The sequence below is a fragment of the Lissotriton vulgaris genome, chromosome 3_1 (genome assembly GCF_964263255.1).
Source record: "Lissotriton vulgaris chromosome 3_1, aLisVul1.2, whole genome shotgun sequence".
In the NCBI taxonomy this organism is placed as follows: Eukaryota; Metazoa; Chordata; class Amphibia; order Caudata; family Salamandridae; genus Lissotriton; species Lissotriton vulgaris.
This window is the reverse complement of record NC_141689.1, coordinates 2,537,692-2,558,430: the sequence shown is the minus strand read 5'-3', so window position 1 is coordinate 2,558,430 and position 20,739 is coordinate 2,537,692. Positions and strand designations below refer to the sequence as shown.

At 46.0% G+C, this 20,739-nt stretch overlaps 1 protein-coding gene across 1 annotated transcript in view; it reads right to left on the bottom strand.

The window, feature by feature from the left end:
• LOC147725796 (uncharacterized) overlaps positions 1-20,739 on the bottom strand; it is a 186,814-nt gene that overhangs the window by 51,487 nt on the left and 114,588 nt on the right. The window contains exon 2 of the mRNA XM_086959945.1: positions 7,506-7,601. Coding sequence (XP_086816071.1) covers positions 7,506-7,601 — 96 coding nt within the window. The remainder of the gene's footprint in view (positions 1-7,505; positions 7,602-20,739) is intronic.

Here is a 20,739-nt window from a genome sequence, read left to right as displayed (position 1 = left end):
AATGGCTCAAAGGGAGTGCACATCAGAAATGCGAGAACCAAGTTAAGGTCCCACTGTGGCATGACAAAAAGAGGGAGGAAACACATTTTGTAAACTTTCAGTAAATAACAACTGGAGACTTAAACAAGGAGGGCTGATCCAGTAACCACAAATAGTCTGAAAGAGCTGAAAGGTACCTTTAACTGTGCCCACAGCAAAGCCTTTCCAGGCTAGGGACAAAACAATAAAACAAAACGTCAGACAATTTTGACTATAGGAGGGTCTATCTGTTGAGTACAACACCAAGCCACAAATCAGTCCCATTAACAGGCGTATACGGTTTTTGTTGAGGGTCACGCTGCTGCCAAGAGGTCATCACCCACCTCGAAGGAAGGTCATAGGCGTTCAGTTGTTGTAGTTCAATCTAAAAAGCACAACGGCCTCGGGTACAGAACCCTGCCCTACTGCTGCGACAACAGATCCTCCCGAAGGGACAGCCTGATCGGAGGACAGATGCTCAACACCAGGAGCTCCGAACACCATAAGTTCCATGCCAAATTTGGAGCCACTAGGGTGACTTGGGCACGGTTGGTCCTGGTCTTCTTGAGAACTTGGGGAAGGGGTGGTACGAGTGGAAAGGCATACAGGAGTACCGAGTTCCACTTGAGGTAGAACACGTCTCCAAGTGAGACACACCTTGGAAACTAGAACATGCAGAAGGGTTGACACTGAACGTCATTAGCAGCTGCGCACAGATTGAGCCATGGATCTTTCTGTTATAGTTCCCTCTAACATACGCACTTGCACGTACATGTCCTTTCTTCAGCGCGCATACACTGTCCCACAGTGCGCATGTCAACTAGTGAGAACCTGCCAGCAATATACTGAAAGATACCATGAGCAGCCAAAAAACAGTCACTTTGTTGGCAAAGTGTGAGAAGCAGTGGCAGCATTTTAGCAAGCTGGTCGGAAGAGCAGGTGTTTCTGCCGCTTCTACACCTGCTGCTTGTTTGGGTAGTTTTGAAGGCTTGCCAGGATTGTGCAGGAAGCGTTTAGCACTAAAGTTAAAGCTGCCGACTATGGAGCCACACAGCCCAGTTCGAATTCCGGTCTGTTTAGGTTTTGTATTTTGTTTTCGGTCCCCATAAACATTTCTGAAAGGTTTAATAAAAGCCACAGGATTGAATGTTGTAATTGAGAAACTTCTAGTCTCTGACTGTGCCCCTTCACTTGGATAGCAGGTCCAGTGAGTCTGTTTTCAATAGGAGCGGCGCTGCGATTGCGCTGTAATTTAAGTGCAGCCAGAACAGTAAACCCAGGGGCAGTGGGGGTGTAAGAATAGGTCATCTAAACTGTGCATGTGCAACTTTCCCTCCTATCCCAGTGACACTGAGGTGGAGGGGGGCAGAGCTAACACACATTAAAAGTTGAAGACAAATGTTGGGAAACTGTGCATTTTCACCATCCTGTCACTCTGGCCCAATCCTGTAATCTCCAAGTTCCTGTGATGAATGAGTGAGTCCTTGTGTAATGTAACAGGTGCTCATTTAAAGTGCTCCGATGCCTTTGGGCCAGTTTGCACCTTATAAAACCGAAGAAAAATGATGCAGCGGTGTTTGGGGGCAGGCTTAACGCCGGCATTCATGTACTGTCCATGGCATTTATTTATCGTAGTGGAAGTGGCCTGCGTTTCAGCCACAGTATGAGGAGCTGTTCCAGTTATGTGATTGACTGTTTGCCACTTCAGTTTGAAAATCACTTTTAATAAATATTTTCCAAATAATCTGATGCACCAAGGGGAAATGCATCTGCAGGTTAGTGAAAGACAGTTGTTGCACTTTGATGGCAAGTCAATCGTATTCTACAGGATGTTTGCTGAATGATTTACATTCTACATATGTTCAAAGTTCGTGCACGGGCTATTAGAGCCGGAGACACCTTGACTTGTCTCTCTCTGTTTATGTCTTGGCACGCCCACTTCTTTTCCCAGGTATATTCATATGTACATGTATGGAAAAGGAACGACCCTTTCCCAGACACGCCCTTTACAGATGGTGCTCTTAGACCTAGAGGAGAGGAGAAAGGTGGAGCAGTCAAAGTAATGGGGTCATGAAAACCAGTCTTGAGGAGACTCTGGGCGGGCGAGTAGTCGCACCTACAAACATTGATTGATTGTTGTCTACTTAAACAATTCATTTTTTTAAACTCTGCTGTTAAGAAATTGGCAACAAGAACAAACAAGCCAATACATGTATTGAGCTTAATTGGTCACAAAGGCTAAATTATAAAATATCTAATGGGTTCACGCAACTTCTGCAGAGATAGTTACGCGCCCAGCAAATCTCAGGCATAATAATAATGGTAAGGCAACTTTAGGGGTTAATGCAGTTGCTGCAGAGATCTGAGTTGTGTCTAGTTCAAGTTTTGACTCATAAGGTTGCATAGATGGCTAGAATGTCGCCTCCAAAGCACACGGTGTCACATTTCAATCACAGATTTGATTTGATGTCGATCAGTATTTTGGTTTTTGCTTTAGATCACAGATGCTTTTATTATTTGCAGTTCACATACTGCAATCTTTCTAATATAGCTCAGCGAGCTATGAACCAACATCAACAAGCTGCTTACAAACTGCAAGTCAGGGGTTTAGAGCCTTATTCTTTTCTTTCTCAATTTTCCATATAAGGATGCTAAAAACAGTTTCTTTGCGTAGTAATAAAGTCTTATAACTTCAGTCAACCCGAAGCACGGTCTTACATTTTGAATCCTGACTTTTGGTGTCTCTCAGCAATGCAGTCTTATTACAGAATGCCTACCCTCTTACAGCACATACATATAGCTTATATACAAGGGGTAAACAAAGTCAAAAACCTGCCTCAAATGTTTTTCTTAAGTACTTGACTTGTAAAGTGATCAGCTGTGTGCCGTTGTTTCCCCTCCATGGAATTAGCTTCTAGGTTTTAAGCTGCAGGTGGCTCCCAGCCAGGATCATTTCTGAACAAAAGGAGGGCTGATTGCCCTTTAAAGGAGGTTTCTGTTTTGATCCTAATTGGAAATGTAAATGAGAAAGCACCTTCACAGTCTACAGGTTCCTGCTTGGAAAGAAGGGCAGACAACCTGCGGGCGCTGCACATTGTGTCCCAGTGTCGCACATTACATTGAGAAACATTTCACAGGGGTGTGGAATTTAATCAAATATCTATTTGTCCATGGAGCAGGTCGATTCATAAATCTACTTGTCCTGTAACAAAATCCACTTGTCCCTGTTGTGCCGGGTAATGTGGAGACAATTTACGGCAGGAATCTCATTATATAAAAGAACACTGAAGTAGCGTCTCTGATTATGCCAGGGCTCCTTCCAGAGTTGGGTTTGAATACTCGCGATTCACTTATGTTAGCACGTTTCGCAACATCTGCATACTGGGGCTGAAGGCAATGGTAAGCAACAGTTCCAGGGTTGGAATGCCCAATTTTTTCATACTGAGAAAGGTTGGAAATTTACTCCTGACAAAGGCAGACATTAAAACTTCTTCCAGGGTAGGGGAAAAAAGTGGTTGGAGGGAAAGTGAACTTGCGAACACTCAGATTTTCGCAGGAGGAGATCCACACATGCATATTTGCTTATGCTAAAATGCTGTTCACAAATATTTTCTAGGAGTACTATTTCTTGGCCTACTTCTGTAAAGTCTTGAAAATCTAAAAAAGTTGTATATCTGCACCGAATGGAAGGACATGGGTGCACTTTTGAGACTTTATTTAATAATTGGGCCCCAAATTAGGTCTGGCGTTCACTATGACCATATGTGTTTATTAAAATTCTGTCTCTCTCTCTCTATTTCCGTCTATCGGCTCGCTCGCTTCATTGTGAGTGACGGCATTCTGATATTTCGCAATGAGAATATCGAACAGTCGTTTTGTTCAGTGCCAGGAACTATTGTGGCAATTTGTGCTTTTTGAGGTTAAAACAATTTTTGCTTTTTCCCAGGTTTGGTATAATGGTGAGGGCCATTAAAAGGAAGTTCTGCCTCTTTCGTTTATTGGTTGAGAAAAGTGGCGAGCATCTTTGCTTGGGATACTGTTTTTGACTTTTTATAAGGGACCTGGTTTAAGGAAGGTTATTATCCAATGGTGGTGAACTCCTTCTATAAGTGGTGATTCTGCTTAAAAGGTGGGCCTGACGACCTTTTCGGATTAAAGTTCCCTCTTAACTTATGAATGGACCTTGAGTATCATATCGGACACTGGAGGGCTTAGGCTGTGCAGAGATCCTTAGGTTCTCTAGGGTGTCTGGACGGACACCGCTGTACAGATAGTACAGCACAGATTTTGGGCAGCAAGTGTCTGGACAAACAAACAGTATTCAACATATAGCACCTCCAAGCCAACGATAAAGTGGGACAAATGGGAAAAAAGTCTTCTCTCATTATGCAAAAGTGTGTGGGATATCGTTGAGTGCAGAGAGAAAGACTTCCCTGCTTATGCATTGCCTTTGTCCAGACGGTCAGGAGGTGTTTGAGCATCTGACGGGGTTACACGATGCAGAAGATCAGAGTGAATTTGAGGTGTCCATAAAATGTAAATGAGTTGTTGATGATAACATCCAGCTGGTGTAAAGCGGAGAGGTGTGTGGTATCCAAGGATACCTGGAAAGTGAGGGTGTGGAATGCAGGATAGCTCAGGTTCTGAGAGCGGCGGTTGGGAGAAAGGGGCTTGAAGGTGGATGAGGCGTTGCTTCTTATTCTTGAGTAAATCCAGTTTGGTATAAGAAGCGACTTCTTTACATAAACTTCTAACAAGTAAGGAGAGGAATGAAAGGACAGAAAGTGAAGGTAATGTTGAAGAGAAGGAAGGTTGAAAAGAAACATGCCTTCAGTTCGAGCCTCTGACAGTAGAAAACATTGAAACTGAAAACATTCCTTAACCTCTTCCCTGCGCATGACGGAACCACATGGTCATGAGCCTTGGGCGGCTCATGACGACATGGTTCCGTCATGCTGAGGCCGCTCCGCCCACGCGGCACTGTGCGGGCGAATTATAAAGTGGGCAGGGGTCGTGATGGAACCATGCCGTCATGAGCACAGTTTGCTCGTGACTCATGACGGCATGGTTCCGTCATGAGCATGGCGGCGCCGCGCTCAACCCCTCCCCCTCAGCGCCGCGGCGGAATTAGCGTCGCGGCCAAGGAGTTAAATCAAAATCACTCAAAAACCTGAATGAAGGAAGCTTTAAACAACTCTAAACACCGGGCCTCTAGGGTGGAGCTAGAAATGAACCTACAATTGCTCCATTGTTCTTGTTGCCACCGTGCTCCTTCAGAGTAGACCCAGCCATAAGCAAATCAGTCTCGGTCCTGCTCCAATGGCAGCATCCAGGACAATGGGTTGGGATTTGACCCCAAGCCAGCGCCAGTGCATCGACTTAGTGCAAGCATCCTTGTGTGTTGGATGTACACACCAAGTGTCCAAGGGTACGCCCAGATGTGGGTCCTGTGCTTACTGTGCCACGAGAACCAAGCTACACCCAACTGAAGAGCACCAATCCGGAAGAAACTGGTCCTGGGGTGCCTGCGTTCTGGTTGAGGGAGGACCTGGCTTGGCAGTCCCGGCTGCACTGTTTCTATTGGAGCAGGGTCAAGACTGATTTGCATATAGCTGGGTCTAATTTGAGGTGGCGTGGTGGCTAAAAGAACGATTGGCTAGAATGCTACACCAAGCAATTGCCAGTGGTTAGAAATATTGCAAGTATCCTCCCATCACCTCTTGCATGTTTGATATAGTGCTGTAACGGGCCTAAGGTATGCCCAGACGTGGGGCCCTTGTTTATTGTGCCACTGGATACCCTTGCAGGTGATTAGACACGCTCTATAAATCCTGTTTCATTGATTAATTCATTGATTGATTGACTGAAACCAAGTTACACCCGAATGAAAAGCCACACTCAGGGCAAAACCAGTTCGAGGATGCTTGCGCTCCTGTTCCGAGATGACCTGGCCTAGCAGCTCAGACTGGACTCTTCCTATTGGAGCAGGGTCAAGACTGATTTGCATAAGGCTGGGACTAATCTGAGGTGGCTTGGTGGCTAAAAGAATGATGGGCTGAAATGCTACACCAAGCGATTGCAAGTGGTTAGACTATTTGCTAGCATCCCCCTCCTTACCATTTGTTTGTTGGTTACAAGTGCAAGTACTTGAACATATCCACGGTAAGATACCTCTGGCCAACCCCTGCCTCCGGCCAACACCAGCCTCCGGCACACACCTGCCTCCGACCGACACCAGCCTCCAGCCGACCTCTGCCTCTGGTCGACCCCTGCCTCTGGCCGATCCCTGCCTCCGGCCGACACCCGCCTCCAGCCGACACCCGCCTCCAGCCAACACCCGCCTTCAGCCGACCCCCGCCTCCAGCCGACCCCCACCTCCAGCCGACCCCCTGCCTCCAGCCAACCCCCTGCCTCCAGCCAACCCCCTGCCTCCAGCCAACCCCCTGCCTCCAGCCAACACCGGCCTTCAGAGCACCCTCAATATGCAGCTGTATACTGCTCTCTCCATACTTTTATGTGGCTTCCCATGAATACACACATATTTCTGTTGCGGAAACCTTGCCCGGTCCATGGCCCACAACCATCCAGAATAGAATTAAAGGAAATACAACAAACTAGTAACGCAACACAGGCAATGTTACCACATTTTAGGCAGGATTGCCCTAATTGGAAGTATTTCCCCGATGCAGCTTGGATTGCTGTAGTACCAGAAGAATTAACTTAATTCAGGCAGGGCTGCCGAAATACGGGGAGGTTTCTAGTAATTCAGATAGGATTGCCGTATTACAACTAGGATTGGTGTGTTATAGACAGTACTACCCTATTACAAACACAAAAATCCAAAGTCTGGTGAACATCTCACTAGCAAAAGGTTGGACGGAGAGAGCGTAAGGTTGGACTCAGAGAGCGTAAGGTTGGACTGAGAGAGCGTAAGGTTGGACTGAGAGAGCGTAAGGTTGGACTGAGAGAGCGTAAGGTTAGACTGAGAGAGCGTAAGGCTGGGCTGAGAGAGCGCAAGGCTGGGCTGAGAGAGCGCAAGGCTGGGCTGAGAGAGCGCAAGGCTGGGCTGAGAGAGCGTAAGGTTGGACTGAGAGAGCGTAAGGTTGGACTGAGAGAGCGCAAGGTTGGACTGAGAGAGCGCAAGGTTGGACTGAGAGAGCGCAAGGTTGGACTGAGAGAGCGCAAGGTTGGACTGAGAGAGCGCAAGGATGGTCTTAGACAGCTCACGGCTGGTCTGAGAGAGTGCAAGCCTGAGAGAGCGCAGGCTGGACAGAGAGCACAGGGCCGGGCTGAGAGAGCGCAGAGCACAGCGCAGAGCACAGCGCAGGGCTGGGCTGAGAGGGTACAAGGCTGGTCTGAGAACATGCAAGTCTAAACAGAGCGAGTGCAAGCCATGAGAGAGAGCACAAGGCTCGATAGAAAGTGTAACAATGGGCAGTGTTAGGGGAACAAACTGGCACCTTATGCTGAAAATGGACTTTACTTACCCAGTCGGGAGCTCCCTCTCTCCTGGGAATCCTCGCAGTCTCCTAAAGGAAGCTCAGCCCCTTCATGCTTTATCATGTTTTCAGACTTCACACTTCCTAATGCCAAAAAGATGAACAACAAGTTACATTTTGCACAAACGCTACTTTACTCCTACAACTTGTAACAGGTTCTGTCTGGTGGTTTTACTGCCACGGGCGCACATATCTTTTTGCATGTCATGTGCTAAACCAGGGTAGTATTAAAGGATTCTTAAAAAAAAAAGCATATGCAATGCAATAGGTCTCACATTTGCAAGAGTTTAAGCTATTGGCATTGTAAATGACAATTGCTTTTATTTTTCTGGTTTGATCATTAGCACATAAATAAAGGCATTGTCATTTATAATGCCAATTGTTCAAACTCATGTAAATGCGAGACCTATTGCACTTCAAAGAAGCGGCTGCCATTGTCCCGGGCTGCTTGGAAAGGGAAAGCGTGCATGGTGCGCTGAATGTTGCAGGAAATCAAGTCGTGGCTGCAGCAGGTGAAACTCGTCAAAGAAATTAGTATTTTCAGACTAAATAAGACATACAGTGTAACAATTTAGGTAAAAGGGCCAGTACACATGGGAGGTTACAAATGAAGACAAGCGAGTTTGGAAAATGGAGTGTTGTACAGGATTGGCAAAGCCATAGCCCCCATCACACTCAAGACACAAAATTCTTAACCTATGCCACATTGGTCACCTTGGCATCTCAAAGACCAAGCAAAGAGTCAGAATCAGTTATTGGTGGCCTGGTATCGACAAGCAGATTAAAATCCATATAATAAACTGTGTAGAATGCTGTGATTCAGATAAAACCCTCAAAACATCCAAGGTTTCCCTCTCCCCTCTCAAACCTCCCATGGTGGCATGGGAGAAATTAGGACTAGACATTGCAGGACCCATTGAAGGACACGACGGAGAGATCAAGTATATTTTAGTAGCCATGGACCACTTCTCCAAGTGGACTGAAATAGAAATAGTCTCAGAAATAGGCAGCTCAACAGTCATCTCATTCTTGGAAAGCTGTTCTTGAGTGAAGGGTTACCCAAGTATGTGCTCACCGACAATGGTCCCCAATTTTCCTCGGAGGCATTTAAGTCATTCCTCGAGAGGAATTGCATCACCCACCACACCACCTCACTATACCATCCGGAAGGCAATGACCTCACTGAACGCTTCAATTGTGCCTTGAAAGGACACATATAATTGTCAAGAAATGCCAACCTCAATTGGGAGGAAGAAGTGTTCAAACTCATCAGGGCATTCAGGATCTCCCCTTGTGCCAGCACCTGAACTGCACCTTTTTTCCTTATGAGAAGCAGACAGCCCCTGAGCATAGACCTGGGTTGGATGCCAGCTTCCAAACAACTGGATTGGTCACCAGACATCATTAGAAATAACATCATCAAGGCGCAAAAATACTATAAAGAATGGTATGATTCCAAACATGGTGCTAAAGAACACTCCTTTAAGGTCGGCAATCTTGTCAAAGTTCGCTTGGAAAGAAAAGTCAGAAAACGAGAAAGCATATTCACCGCTCCTCTACACATCAACAAACTTTATAACAACGCGGCCAGACTCCTTGATGGGAAAGTGTGGCACATGAGTAGATTGACCAGATATCATCATGAAGCCAACGTACCTAATCAACTTCAACATAATACTTCCAACAAAGATTTGTGGGTCGATTTTGATAGAACCAGTATAGAGCAGAAATGAGATAACACACGATCTCCCACCCATCACTGACTCCGCTGATTGTCACACATCAGACCAGTTCGTTGATGTCAGTCCTCACGCCCCAATACTTAATCGGAGTTGCGATGGTGACTCACACTCTGACTCTGAAGTCATATCAGACAATCATAGTTTCAGTGGTAGGTTTGGCAGAACCTGTAATGATCCTCTCTCCGACACTGAAGGTGTTCCTGACCCCCACAGGGTCATGGGTAGGTTTGGGAGAACCATCCACAATCCCAAACGTTATTACGATTTTGTTTGTGACTAAATGTGTATAGTTAAACATACATGATTGCTTAAAATGTTAAATTGCGTTATTTATTTGTTAAACATACAAGAGAGGAAGATGTGTTGCATTGTATTACTGCAATCCACACGAGCTGCTACCAGCGCGTGACAGTGATAACACATGCCCTCAAGCTCTCCTGCGCGAAAGTACCCATTGTTCTTTCTCCCTCCCAATTGGCCCCTCAATATTCTATCGTTCTATCTGTTCCTCTCCAACTCCCAACTGCCAGAATTGAGATTCCTCCCTGACCTACGCATCGCACTAGGTGTGGGGCTGTTTAGAATAAAACTTATGAATATTTACTACGAGTCTGCCTCCTTTCTACAATCCCTTAATGAAATGTCGAGTGATACCAAACTCACACATAACAGCCAGAACACGAAAGAAGCTAAATAATCCTCAATGGATTCATCATGTTGTTGTTTTCGTTTAAAGAACACATACCGTTCCACCATTACTGCTTTCCCAAACGTGCAAGTGCTTCAAGATACACATTCCAATTGTCATCAGAGGTTGCAGGTGCTACAGGTAAGTTATCAAACAGTTGTTGACATGCATTGCCTAGATGATTAAAAAGAATGGCTCTTTTTCTGGAAGGAGAATACTCATTAGCATCAATTGCCTCTAGATAATTTGAAAATACTCTCAACCACTTATGCCAAGAAGTAATAGGTTTTCCTGGTACTTGTAAAAAAAGGAGGTAGAGGCAAATTTTTATTTGACTAAGCCATGAGAAAATTAAATAACCCGTACTTGAGTAATAACAAGATGCAGCTTGAACCGTGATGATGCGAGCAAAATCTGGTAAAATTAAAATAAAATAAATAATGTGTGCTTGTCAGAAGAGTAAACTGATCACTGAACTGAAACGACATACAGCAGGGTTAGCTGAGTTATCCCAAAGTTCAAAGATGGCCGCCATAAAAACTCGATAGGCTTATGACGTGGAGCGTGTTACGTTGCTTGTCTCTGAAGGAAATAGAGCGGAATGAGTAGAACGAAGCTCTGATTCAAAGATCAGCAGCGCCCAGGAATCTCAGCTTCGGCAGAGCACGAGGCAAGTGCGCGAGGACAGTGCACGAGGAGAGCGCACGAGGCAAGTGCGCGAGGACAGTGCACGAGGAGAGCGCACGAGGCCAGTGCGCGAGGACAGTGCACGAGGAGAGCGCACGAGGCCAGTGCGCGAGGACAGTGCGCGAGGAGAACGCACAAGGCCAGTGCGCGAGGAGAGCGCACGAGGCAAGTGCGCAAGGAATACATACCGATAAGGTTTAACAAGCATTGGAAATGCAATAGGTCTCGCATTCGAAAAGTTTGAGCTATTGGTATTGTAAATGACACTTTTTTTATTTATGTGTTGGTTTTGAAAGTAGCAAAATTAATAGCTTTGTCAGTTACAATGTCAATAGTGTTAACTTTTGCAAATGTGACACCTATAGCATTTGTAATGCAATGTGTGTTGTATTTACGTGACTTAGATGTCTTGATATTACAAATAACAATGGCTTTTAATTTTGTAAATAATTAATACTTAAATAAAAATTATTGTAATTTATAATGGCAATAGCTTAAACGTTTGTAAATAACTTTTGTGAAGATTATGTTCAGTGTATTTTATTGTGACGAAAATCCAAGAACATTGCATTTGCACCTACACACACACAGAGCCACACACACATATAGATGTGGTAGTGGTGGATCTGGGTGATATGGTGGTGGTGGATGAGGTGGTGGTGGTGGTGATGGTGGATGTGGTGGTGATGGTGGTGGATGAGGGGGTGGATGTGGTGGTGGTGGTGGTGGAGGTGGTGTATGTGGTGGTGATGTGGTGGTTGTGGATGTGGTGGTTGTGGATGTGGTGAAGGTGGTGGTGGATGTGGTGGTGGAAGTGATGGTGGTGGGTGTGGTGGATGTGGTGGTGGTGGATGTGGTGGTGGTGGATGCGGTGGTGGATGAGGTGGTGGATGTGGTGGTGGATGTGGTGGTGGTGGATGCGGTGGTGGATGTGGTGGTGGTGGTGGATGTGGTGGGAGTGGATGAGGTGGTGGTGGAGGTGGTGGTGGAAGTGGAGGATGTGGTGGTGGATGTGGTGGTGGCTGTGGTGGTGGTGGGTGTGGTGGTGGTGGAAGTGGTGGATGTGGTGGTGGTGGATGTGGTGGTAGATGTGGTGGTGGTGGATGTGGTGGTGGATGTGGAGGTCATGGTGGATGTGGTGGTGGATGTGGTGGTGATGGTGGATGTGGTGGTGATGGTGGATGTGGTGATGGTGGATGTGGTGATGGTGGATGTGGTGGTGGTGGATGCGGTGGATGTGGTGATGGTGGATGCTGTGGTGGTGGTGGATGCGGTGGTGGTGGATGGGGTGGTGGTTGTAGTGGATGTGGTGGTGGATGTAGTGGTGGTGGATGTAGTGGTGGTGGATGCAGTGGTGGTGGATGCGGTGGTGGTGGATGCGGTGGTAGTGGATGTGGTGGATGTGGTGGTGGTGGATGTAGAGGTGGATATCATGGTGGATGTGGAGGTGATGGTGGATGTGATGGTGGATGTGGTGGTGGATGTGATGGTGGATGTGGTGGTGATGGTGGATGTGGTGGATGCGGTGGTGGTGGATGCGGTGGATGTGGTGGTGGTGGATGCGGTGGTGGTGGTGGTGGATGTGGTGGTGGTGGTGGATGTGGTGGTGGTGGATGAGGTGGTGGTGGATGTGGTGGTGGATGCGGTGAATGTGGGTCGGTGGTGGTTGAAGTGGTGGTGGATGTGGTGGTGGTGGATGAGGTGGTGGTGGATGAGGTGGTGGTGGATGTGGTGGTGGATGCGGTGAATGTGGTGGTGGATGTGGTGGTGGTGGATGCGGTGGTGGTGGAAGTGGTGGTGGATGTGGTGGTGGTGGTGGATGTGGTGGTGGTGGTGGATGTGGTAGTGGTGGTGGATGTGGTGGTGGATGATGTGGTGGTGGATGTGGCAGTGGATGTCATGGTGGAGGTGGTGGTGGATGTGGTGGTGGTGGTGGATGTGGTGGTGGTGGTGGATGTGGTGGTGGATGTGGTGGTGGTGGTGGATGCAGTGGATGTGGTGATGGTGGATGCGGTGGTGGTGGTGGATGCGGTGGTGGTGGTAGTGGTAGATGGGGTGGTGGTTGTAGTGGATGGGGTGGTGGTTGTAGTGGATGTGGTGGTGGATGTAGTGGTGGTGGGTGTGGATGTAGTGGTGGTGGGTGTATGTATGTATGTATTTATTTATTTGTAAAGCGCTAACATTCATCCTGAAAGGACATCACGGCGCTGAGGAAGAATTGCAAGTGACTTAACGGCGGCACTGATTGGAAATTATTGATCTGGCCTGGGGAAAAGGAATGTTTTTAGTTGTTTCCTAAATGAAAGGAAGCAGTCAGTGGTTCTGAGTTTAGGAGGTAACTCGTTCCACTTTGTTGCGGCAATGTGAGAGAAGGCCCTCTCTCCCATCCTGACAGTCCGAGCTCGGGTGATGGATGCTCTTCCTGACGTCATAGATCGTAGGTTTCTAGAGGGTTTATGAAATCTGATCATGTCATGTAGGATGATGGGGCCTGTATTGTGAAGTACTTTGTGTGAAATACACAACAGCTTAAAAATGGCTCGTTGTCTCATTGGGAGCCAGTGGAGCTCACGCATACATTTTTTGGCTGAGTCATATTTTCTTTTATTACAGATGGCTTTGGCAGCGGCATTCTGAACCAACTGCAATTTGGAAAATAGGTAGTCTGCCATTCCCACAAACAGTGAATTACCGTAGTCCAGCCTACTCATCAATAGTGATTGGACTAGTGTTTTCCTGCAATCTGTCGGAACCCAAGGGAATAGTCGTCTGAGCATCTTCAAGAGGCCGAAGCCTCTGCCGCAAACTATGGAAACATGAGATTTCATGGATAAATCCTTATCCAGTGTTATTCCTAAGTTTTTAGCTTTTATGGTTGGGTTAGGAGGCAAGCCCAAATCGCTCGGCCACCAACTGTTGTCCCAGACATGTGTGCCTCTGCCGAACAGTAAAATTTCTGATTTGTCAGCATTAAGTCTAAGACAATGGTCCTGCATCCAAATTGCCAGTTCAGTCAGGCAGTTCGTCAATCTAGTTTTTGAGTCATCATTTTCATCAATGGTGACCATCAGCTGGGTGTCATCCGCATAGGAGCACATTTCGACACCCCACTTTTTGCCGATGGTTGCCAACGAGGAGACGAACACGTTGAACAGAGTTGGGCTCAACGACGCCCCCTGAGGAACTCCGTATTTTATAGGTCGCGGAGGGGATGTATAGTCACCCAGGCGAACTGATTGGGTGCGATCCGCTAGGAACGATTGTAACCATCCAAGTGCTTTATCTTGAATTCCTTTCTCTGCCAGAGTATTCAATAATTGATGGTGGGGTACGGTATCAAATCGCTGATAAATCAAGGAGTATCAGAGCGACTGTACTACCTTGATCCACCTTGGTTCTAATACTATCTGTCACCGCCAAGAGTGTAGTTTCGGTGCTGTTATTTATCCGAAACCCTGTCTGTGAAGCGTCCAGCAGACCATTAACTTACAGAAATGTGGAGAGTCGTCTGTTGACCAATTTTTCCATAACCTTTGATAAATAAGGTAACTGGGATATTGGTCTGTAATTGGCCGGATTGTTAACATCTGCCCCAGCCTTCTTTACTAAAGGGGTAACTAGGGCCTGTTTCCATGATGTTGGGAATTCGGCAGAACTAAGGGAGAGATTAAATGCTCTGGTAACTACTGGACATATTACAGGGGTAAGCTGGGAGAAAATGTGATGTGGACATGGGTCAAGTGGTGAACCAGACTTGACCTCAAGCATGGCTTTTTCTACTTCCTCTTCTAAAAAAGGGCCAAAATTATGACAGACAGTATGTGCAGCAGTTGGTACATATTGTTCATTTTTTTCCGTCCTTGGTTTTGGAAAAGAAGCATAGATGGTATCAATTTTTTCACAGAAAAAATCATTGAGCTTATTACAGTTCTCCTGTGAGGGAGTAAGGTGTACGGAGAGATTAGTTGGGCTGCATAATTCTCTAACAATTTTAAAAAGTTCTTTTGATGAATTTTTATTCTCGGATACTCTGCGTGTGAAATAGTCCTTTTTTGCCTTTCTAATCGCTCTATGATAGAATGCTTGAGCTTTCCTAAAACTATCTTTGGTCTCATCTGTCTTAGATACTCTCCATTTATGCTCAAGGGAGGTGCAATTTCTTTTTAAAAGTTTGAGCTCAGGTCCGTACCATCTCTCTGATTTTTTGTTGCCTGGTTTATGACGGGATTGGGTGGTCGAACAGTGTTCAAGTGCATTTTTAATATTATTGTGAAGAAGGTCTATTTCCTCCTGGATATTAATACTTGTGCAGGAGGGGTGTAAAAAATTATTACTGAATTTATCAAGTGTGAAGGACTTCCAGTTTCTTATGTTTGCTATAAATGCACTATGTTTTTTGGTCTGGGGGGTGGGGAGGTTAATGCGGAAGGTAATCATATAGTGATCGGTCCATACCAATGGAATTAAAGGGTCAATGTCAATAGATTCGATATTAGAAAATATCAAATCTAATGTATGTCCTGCACTGTGTGTTGGTTGATGGACTCTCTGAGATAACTGCAGGATGGACATATCTTCCACTAATAGATTCGTCAAGGAGCTACTACTGTTATCCAGATGTATATTAAAATCTCCAAGAAGGAGGATGTTCTTGTTCTTCAAACAGACAGGCATGATCTGTGTGAGTAACTGTGAACTAAAGTTTAATGTACAGCCCGGAGGATTATAAATTAAGATGCCTCCAAATAGCACACTGGTGTGGTGGTGGATGCGGTGGTGGTGGATGTGGTGGTGGTGGATGTGGTGGATGTGGTGGTGGTGGATGTGGTGGTGGATGTGGCGGTGGATGTGGAGGTGATGGTGGATGTGATGGTGGATGTGGTGGTGGTGGATGTGATGGTGGATGTGATGGTGGATGTGGTGGTGATGGTGGATGTGGTGGTGGATGCGGTGGATGTGGTGGTGGATGTGGCGGTGGATGTCATGGTGGATGTGTGCCTAAAAGCGCTATACCTCCCATCATATAGTTCAACATGTTGCTGCGAATGGTGATAAATAGCACGTTCTAGTCTGCTCTACCTGCATGTATGGTTCATCCCATTGAATTTTTCATTAATATATGTTTTATTTTTTTTTTAAACGATTAAACCAAGACCAGGGTGCAATGTGTTAAATGTGCATAACGGCACAATCACATTACAGAGGCCATGTGACTTTTAGAGGTATTAGTATACAAGGGAACCCGTAATAATGGCCAAGGACCACGGGTAGAACTACTTATTTTTATTTCACAAAAGTCCTAGGTTCTAGTGATATTTAGAGAAATAATTTTCACAGGCTCGAGATAAAGACTGTGTTTTTCCTTCTTCAGTGTCCAGCCGGACCTAGAAGCATTTATTTGGAACACGATTTTGTAGTATAAACATAGTAGGGCGAGACAAGTCGCACATTAGTAACTGGGCACAAGCCTGTACCTAGTCAGAGGAAGACAATACAAGAGAGAAAGAAAAAGAATTTACAGGCAAACAAGGAGAGCAGGGTGGCTTATAATGCAATGCAAACAGTTTTTGAATAAGCTCAAACCCACAGTAACTGCCATGAAAATTGCAAATCATAAAACGAGCAGTACTGCAAAACAGTCGACGAACGTTTCGATCCCTATCTCCAACAATATAGTGGGATCATCTTCAGGACTAAAATGAGCTTTGCCTGATTGGTCGAGTGAGCCTGTAGGGTTTAAACAAAAAGGAAAAAAAAGGGGGGAAATGAAGATTCTTCATTAATTCGTTACATAATGAAGGCTAAACAGCTAGTCAGTAACCACTCTTTACATGCAGGGTGCAACACGTGCACATGCAGTTGCTTGTTCCAAAGGGCACGGGTGGCAATGTGCTCGTATTTGGAGTGTGAAGATGACCGAGTAAAGTGGGACCTAACGCGTTTGTACATTTAAAGTAGTGCTCGGTGACGGGATACACGGCGCTTAGTGCAAAAAATTGGACAAGGTGGGGGAGTGTTGGCCAGAAGGTCGTCAAGGTTGTGAGTTAACCTTCAATACAAAAATTAAAAAAAAAAAATATATGTGACTTTTAGAGACACGTTTCCCTGTGTAACAGTCCTTGCAATGTGCAATCTGAGACAGAAAACTATTTTTCCCATGTCAATTCTGCTGTACCGTTGTAAAAAAATGGACTTTGACACTGTAGTCATAAATGTGTGAAGGTAGTGCGTTTTAAGTTCCGCTCTTTCAAAAAATGTGTATTATGGAACCAAATTTATTTCACTGCAACGACAGACAACGGGTCGATCTATCGACAGACAATAGTATGTAATTGACGTGGGTAAACGTGGCTGGTTGTCGCCTTTTTTACATGCATCTCCATGTAGAATTAAGAAAATGATATCACCTGGGAGGCACACCACTCTCCAACCGAGGATTACATACGTTCAGACCATCTGGTAGAAGGCGCTATATAAATGCAGCAAATCACCAAACCTTCCTCAAAGCACACAGGAAGCATTTCAGGCTCTTGCTGGGCAACATAAAGAGCACGAGCTGTTCGCCCATCCCCCTTCAAGCAGGACTAGCGACCAGAGCCTCCCTCGAGGCGCTTTACTTTACACTCACAGCTCAAGAACACGATTGAATGTATTCAGATAAGATGCTCGGGTGGTGATAGGCAGATGCATCACACCTCGCACCGCCGGGCAGGGCGCCTGTCATCGTGACTCATAATCACAAAATAACACCAGTCGGAGGGCATTGCTGTGGGGAGGGGGGAGGAGAAATGCGACATGGCGGGCAGGGGAGGGGGCGGAGCGGGGAGAGGGTGTTAAGCAGCAGGGGCCTTTGAAGTGAAGCTAAGCTTCACTTCAAAGGTGTGGGAGGAGTGCGGCTGAGGGAACAGACGGCGATTTGGTGATGTGCACGCGCATTTTAGGTCAATGCGCAAGCGCATTGACCTAAAAGGCACGGGCACAGCACCAAATCGCCAAGTTGGGTAAAGTCTGTTTAAGCCCCTATAGAGCTTTGCCAGCTATGCGCATGCGCACAGCAGGCGAGCCCTAAAAATTACCAGTGGCTGAGGGACGAGCCAACGGCGTAAATAATGCCAGAAAACAGTTGATAACTACTCACAATGTCCTCGTAAATACTAGAGAAACGGGATTTGCCAAAACGAAAGCACATCCAGATTGGCACCCGATTTTACTGGAAAAAATGTAGATAACTCGACATAGGTCGGTGGGTCCAACGTCATATATCCAAAACCAGGAAAATAAAGCCACAAATCATAGTCAGTTCATGTAGTGTGGCTGAAGGAATAAAAGTCGGAGACAAGACAGCAACCAGGCATCTAATGACTCAAGAGAGTCTTACATTCTAGAATACCTGTCATGACACAGATTCCTAGTACAGAACTATTCCATAAAGTGGCATTGCATAAGAATAAACACACCATTAAATAATATGTACAATACACTTACAACTGACTTACAAACCATAAAGCCATGGATGACCAATGGCACCGGTAAACACGATGGGGGTGTGTCGGGGTAGGGGGAAGTCGACAGATGACCGAATAGGTATTATTAAATAAATACAGTACACCCATTCCCTCGTCTGTCGACTTCCCCTGCCACACCACGCTTACCTGTGCCGGCTGCCGTGGCAGAGTGCATTCTCTGGGAAGCTTTCCGAATGTCCCTAGGATGTCTTTAGCAAAGACGACATCTGCACTGTCTGGTAGGCTTTGACCTAAAAACCAAGCCGCTGTGATTTACAGTATCTGTTTCTGCGTTTTGCATTGAGCCCTACATTTCCTTCCTTGCATTTTACCTGTTATACGTGTCCTGACTGCCGTATGCACTGCACTCTGATTGTGGTTTACTGCATCTTTCTGTTTTGCTCCCTACATTTCCTCCTTGCTTTTTACCTGCATTTTACCAGTAATGTCTGACCGGGCTAATATGTGAACAGCGCTCTGATACCTGGAAGGGTCATGTTCACACTTTATTAAACTCTGCAAATAAAATAAATAAAAATTGCTGATTTAATACGGATGCCTTTACCCCCAAGTGTGTGTTAGATTTGGCTTGCTCTGTTAAAAAGAAATGCATTTTTCAGACTCATGCTTACCATTAACTGGATGATGTTGCCGAAAGTCATAAGCGGGTGTCCAGGCCCTGCCCCCTTTGGGCTTACCAAAAAACCAACACCCAACTCCTGCTACTTTAAGGCCCGTCTCTTCTCCCACTCACGTGCCCATTCTCTCTCCGTCGTGCCTTCCACCGCTTGTTCCTTCTGCCTTTTACTCAATTCTTCAATGTTCGTTCATTACCATCCTTCGTGCCTTTTTATCTTTTTCACCCTTTGTGCCTCGTTTCAACACCTAGCTCTTTTACTTCGTGACTCTCTAACTTGCTGTGTTCCTTTTTGCTCTTTTTCACCCTAAGTGCCTGTGAGAAATTGGTCTGGTATATGTTGTCCACCAATTAAAGTGGGCACCTTGCTCCAGTTCAAACAGCCCCTTAGAGGTGATAGGTTAAAGACAACCTTTATTGAAAGCTATCCTAGTGGTAGCTATGGAGAGCAGCCTTCAGGCTAAGTCTTGAGGGAATGTAAAGCAGCTTGTTTTACCAGATCATAACCTCCTGAAATGACCAAATGAAAAGAAAACCACACCAGGTATATATAAAATATATGTATTTATTAGTACACACTATCTACTAATCTCTTAATGAGATTAGAGCACAGAGTACACAATATTAAACCACTAGCACAACAGTAAATAGCACAATACACAGTAGTAGTATACTAAGAAAGTGGTATAACAACCACAACTTGACTAGGCACAGTGCCTAGAGCACGTAGAATCACTGGGACTCCAAGGAACCACCCAAGGTAGTGACACAGGGGAACCACAGGGGACGCGTGCAGTGTGAGAACACAGCAGCGAGCACCGTAAAACTCTATGGGAAAGTCTTGGTTGGAACTTTAAAGATTAAGCACAATTAGGAGAGGACTTCAAGCAAACCCCTTTGGAACATAGAAGGATCTAAGGCCAGCACCCATGTGTTACCTATCCCAGGAGAGTCGGGTGCATAGGGGTTAAGTGGTGTAGGAAACGCTCATTGACTTCACTGATGTGATGCAAAGAAGTACTGCTGCCGGGACGATGAAAAGTGGCCGGTGTGATCCAAGACTGGATTGGAGCTGAGAAGAACCTGAAAGCAGAGGTGACAGAGGCTGGGTCACTTCACAGTGACCAGGGGCTCGGTAGGCGAATGCCCACCAATGTCGGGTGTTTCAGGTGCGAAGAGGTGAAAATTGATTCTGCAGCCATGAGGACCAGGAGGCGTCGACGACCACCAAAGTCCGGAGGTGAGCTGTCCCACAAAGGATGTCGAGTGCTGGGAGGTCAGTGTCTGGATTTAACACCAACAAGCCTTGGCAACTGCAACCCCTGCGGTCAGAGGAAAGATGATTCTGTGAGGATCAGCAAGGTCCTGGGGACTCTCCAAACGATGGAGAGTCAGGTCACGTCTGGAACATCCAGGAAAGCCCACGGAAAGTTTAAGTTGCCTTCACAGGGACCCACAGGCCAACGGACCAAGGATTGCGAAGAGACCTCGAGAGGAATCACAAAATACCAGCCCACGGAACACTTGTGGAGTGTAGGCCGGTAATCTTCAGTGGAAACACTGTTTAAAGTTAACATTTACCACGAGGTTATAATGCACATAAGAGTATATGGTCAGGCTGCATCACAGAACAACCCTGGAGAATCTATTCCAAAGGCTGCAGAGGGGCTCTACTCATGCATGGGCACCCTCTCACACGAAACCAAGCACCCTGCCTTCATGACTGATAAGGCCTGCCATAGGAGTGACTGATAGTTTATATGTGTCAATGATTAAAGGTAGATATAGATAACCTATATCTAAATAAGGGGGCATGCACCTCCTTACACAGGCTGCAGTAGCAGACCTGTGGTGTCAGTTTGAGTGGTCTCTCAGGGGTGGCACAATACATGCTGCAGCCCCTGGGAGGCCTCTGGGGTACCTATGCCCTGGGTATATGGGATACCATATACCTGGGACTTAT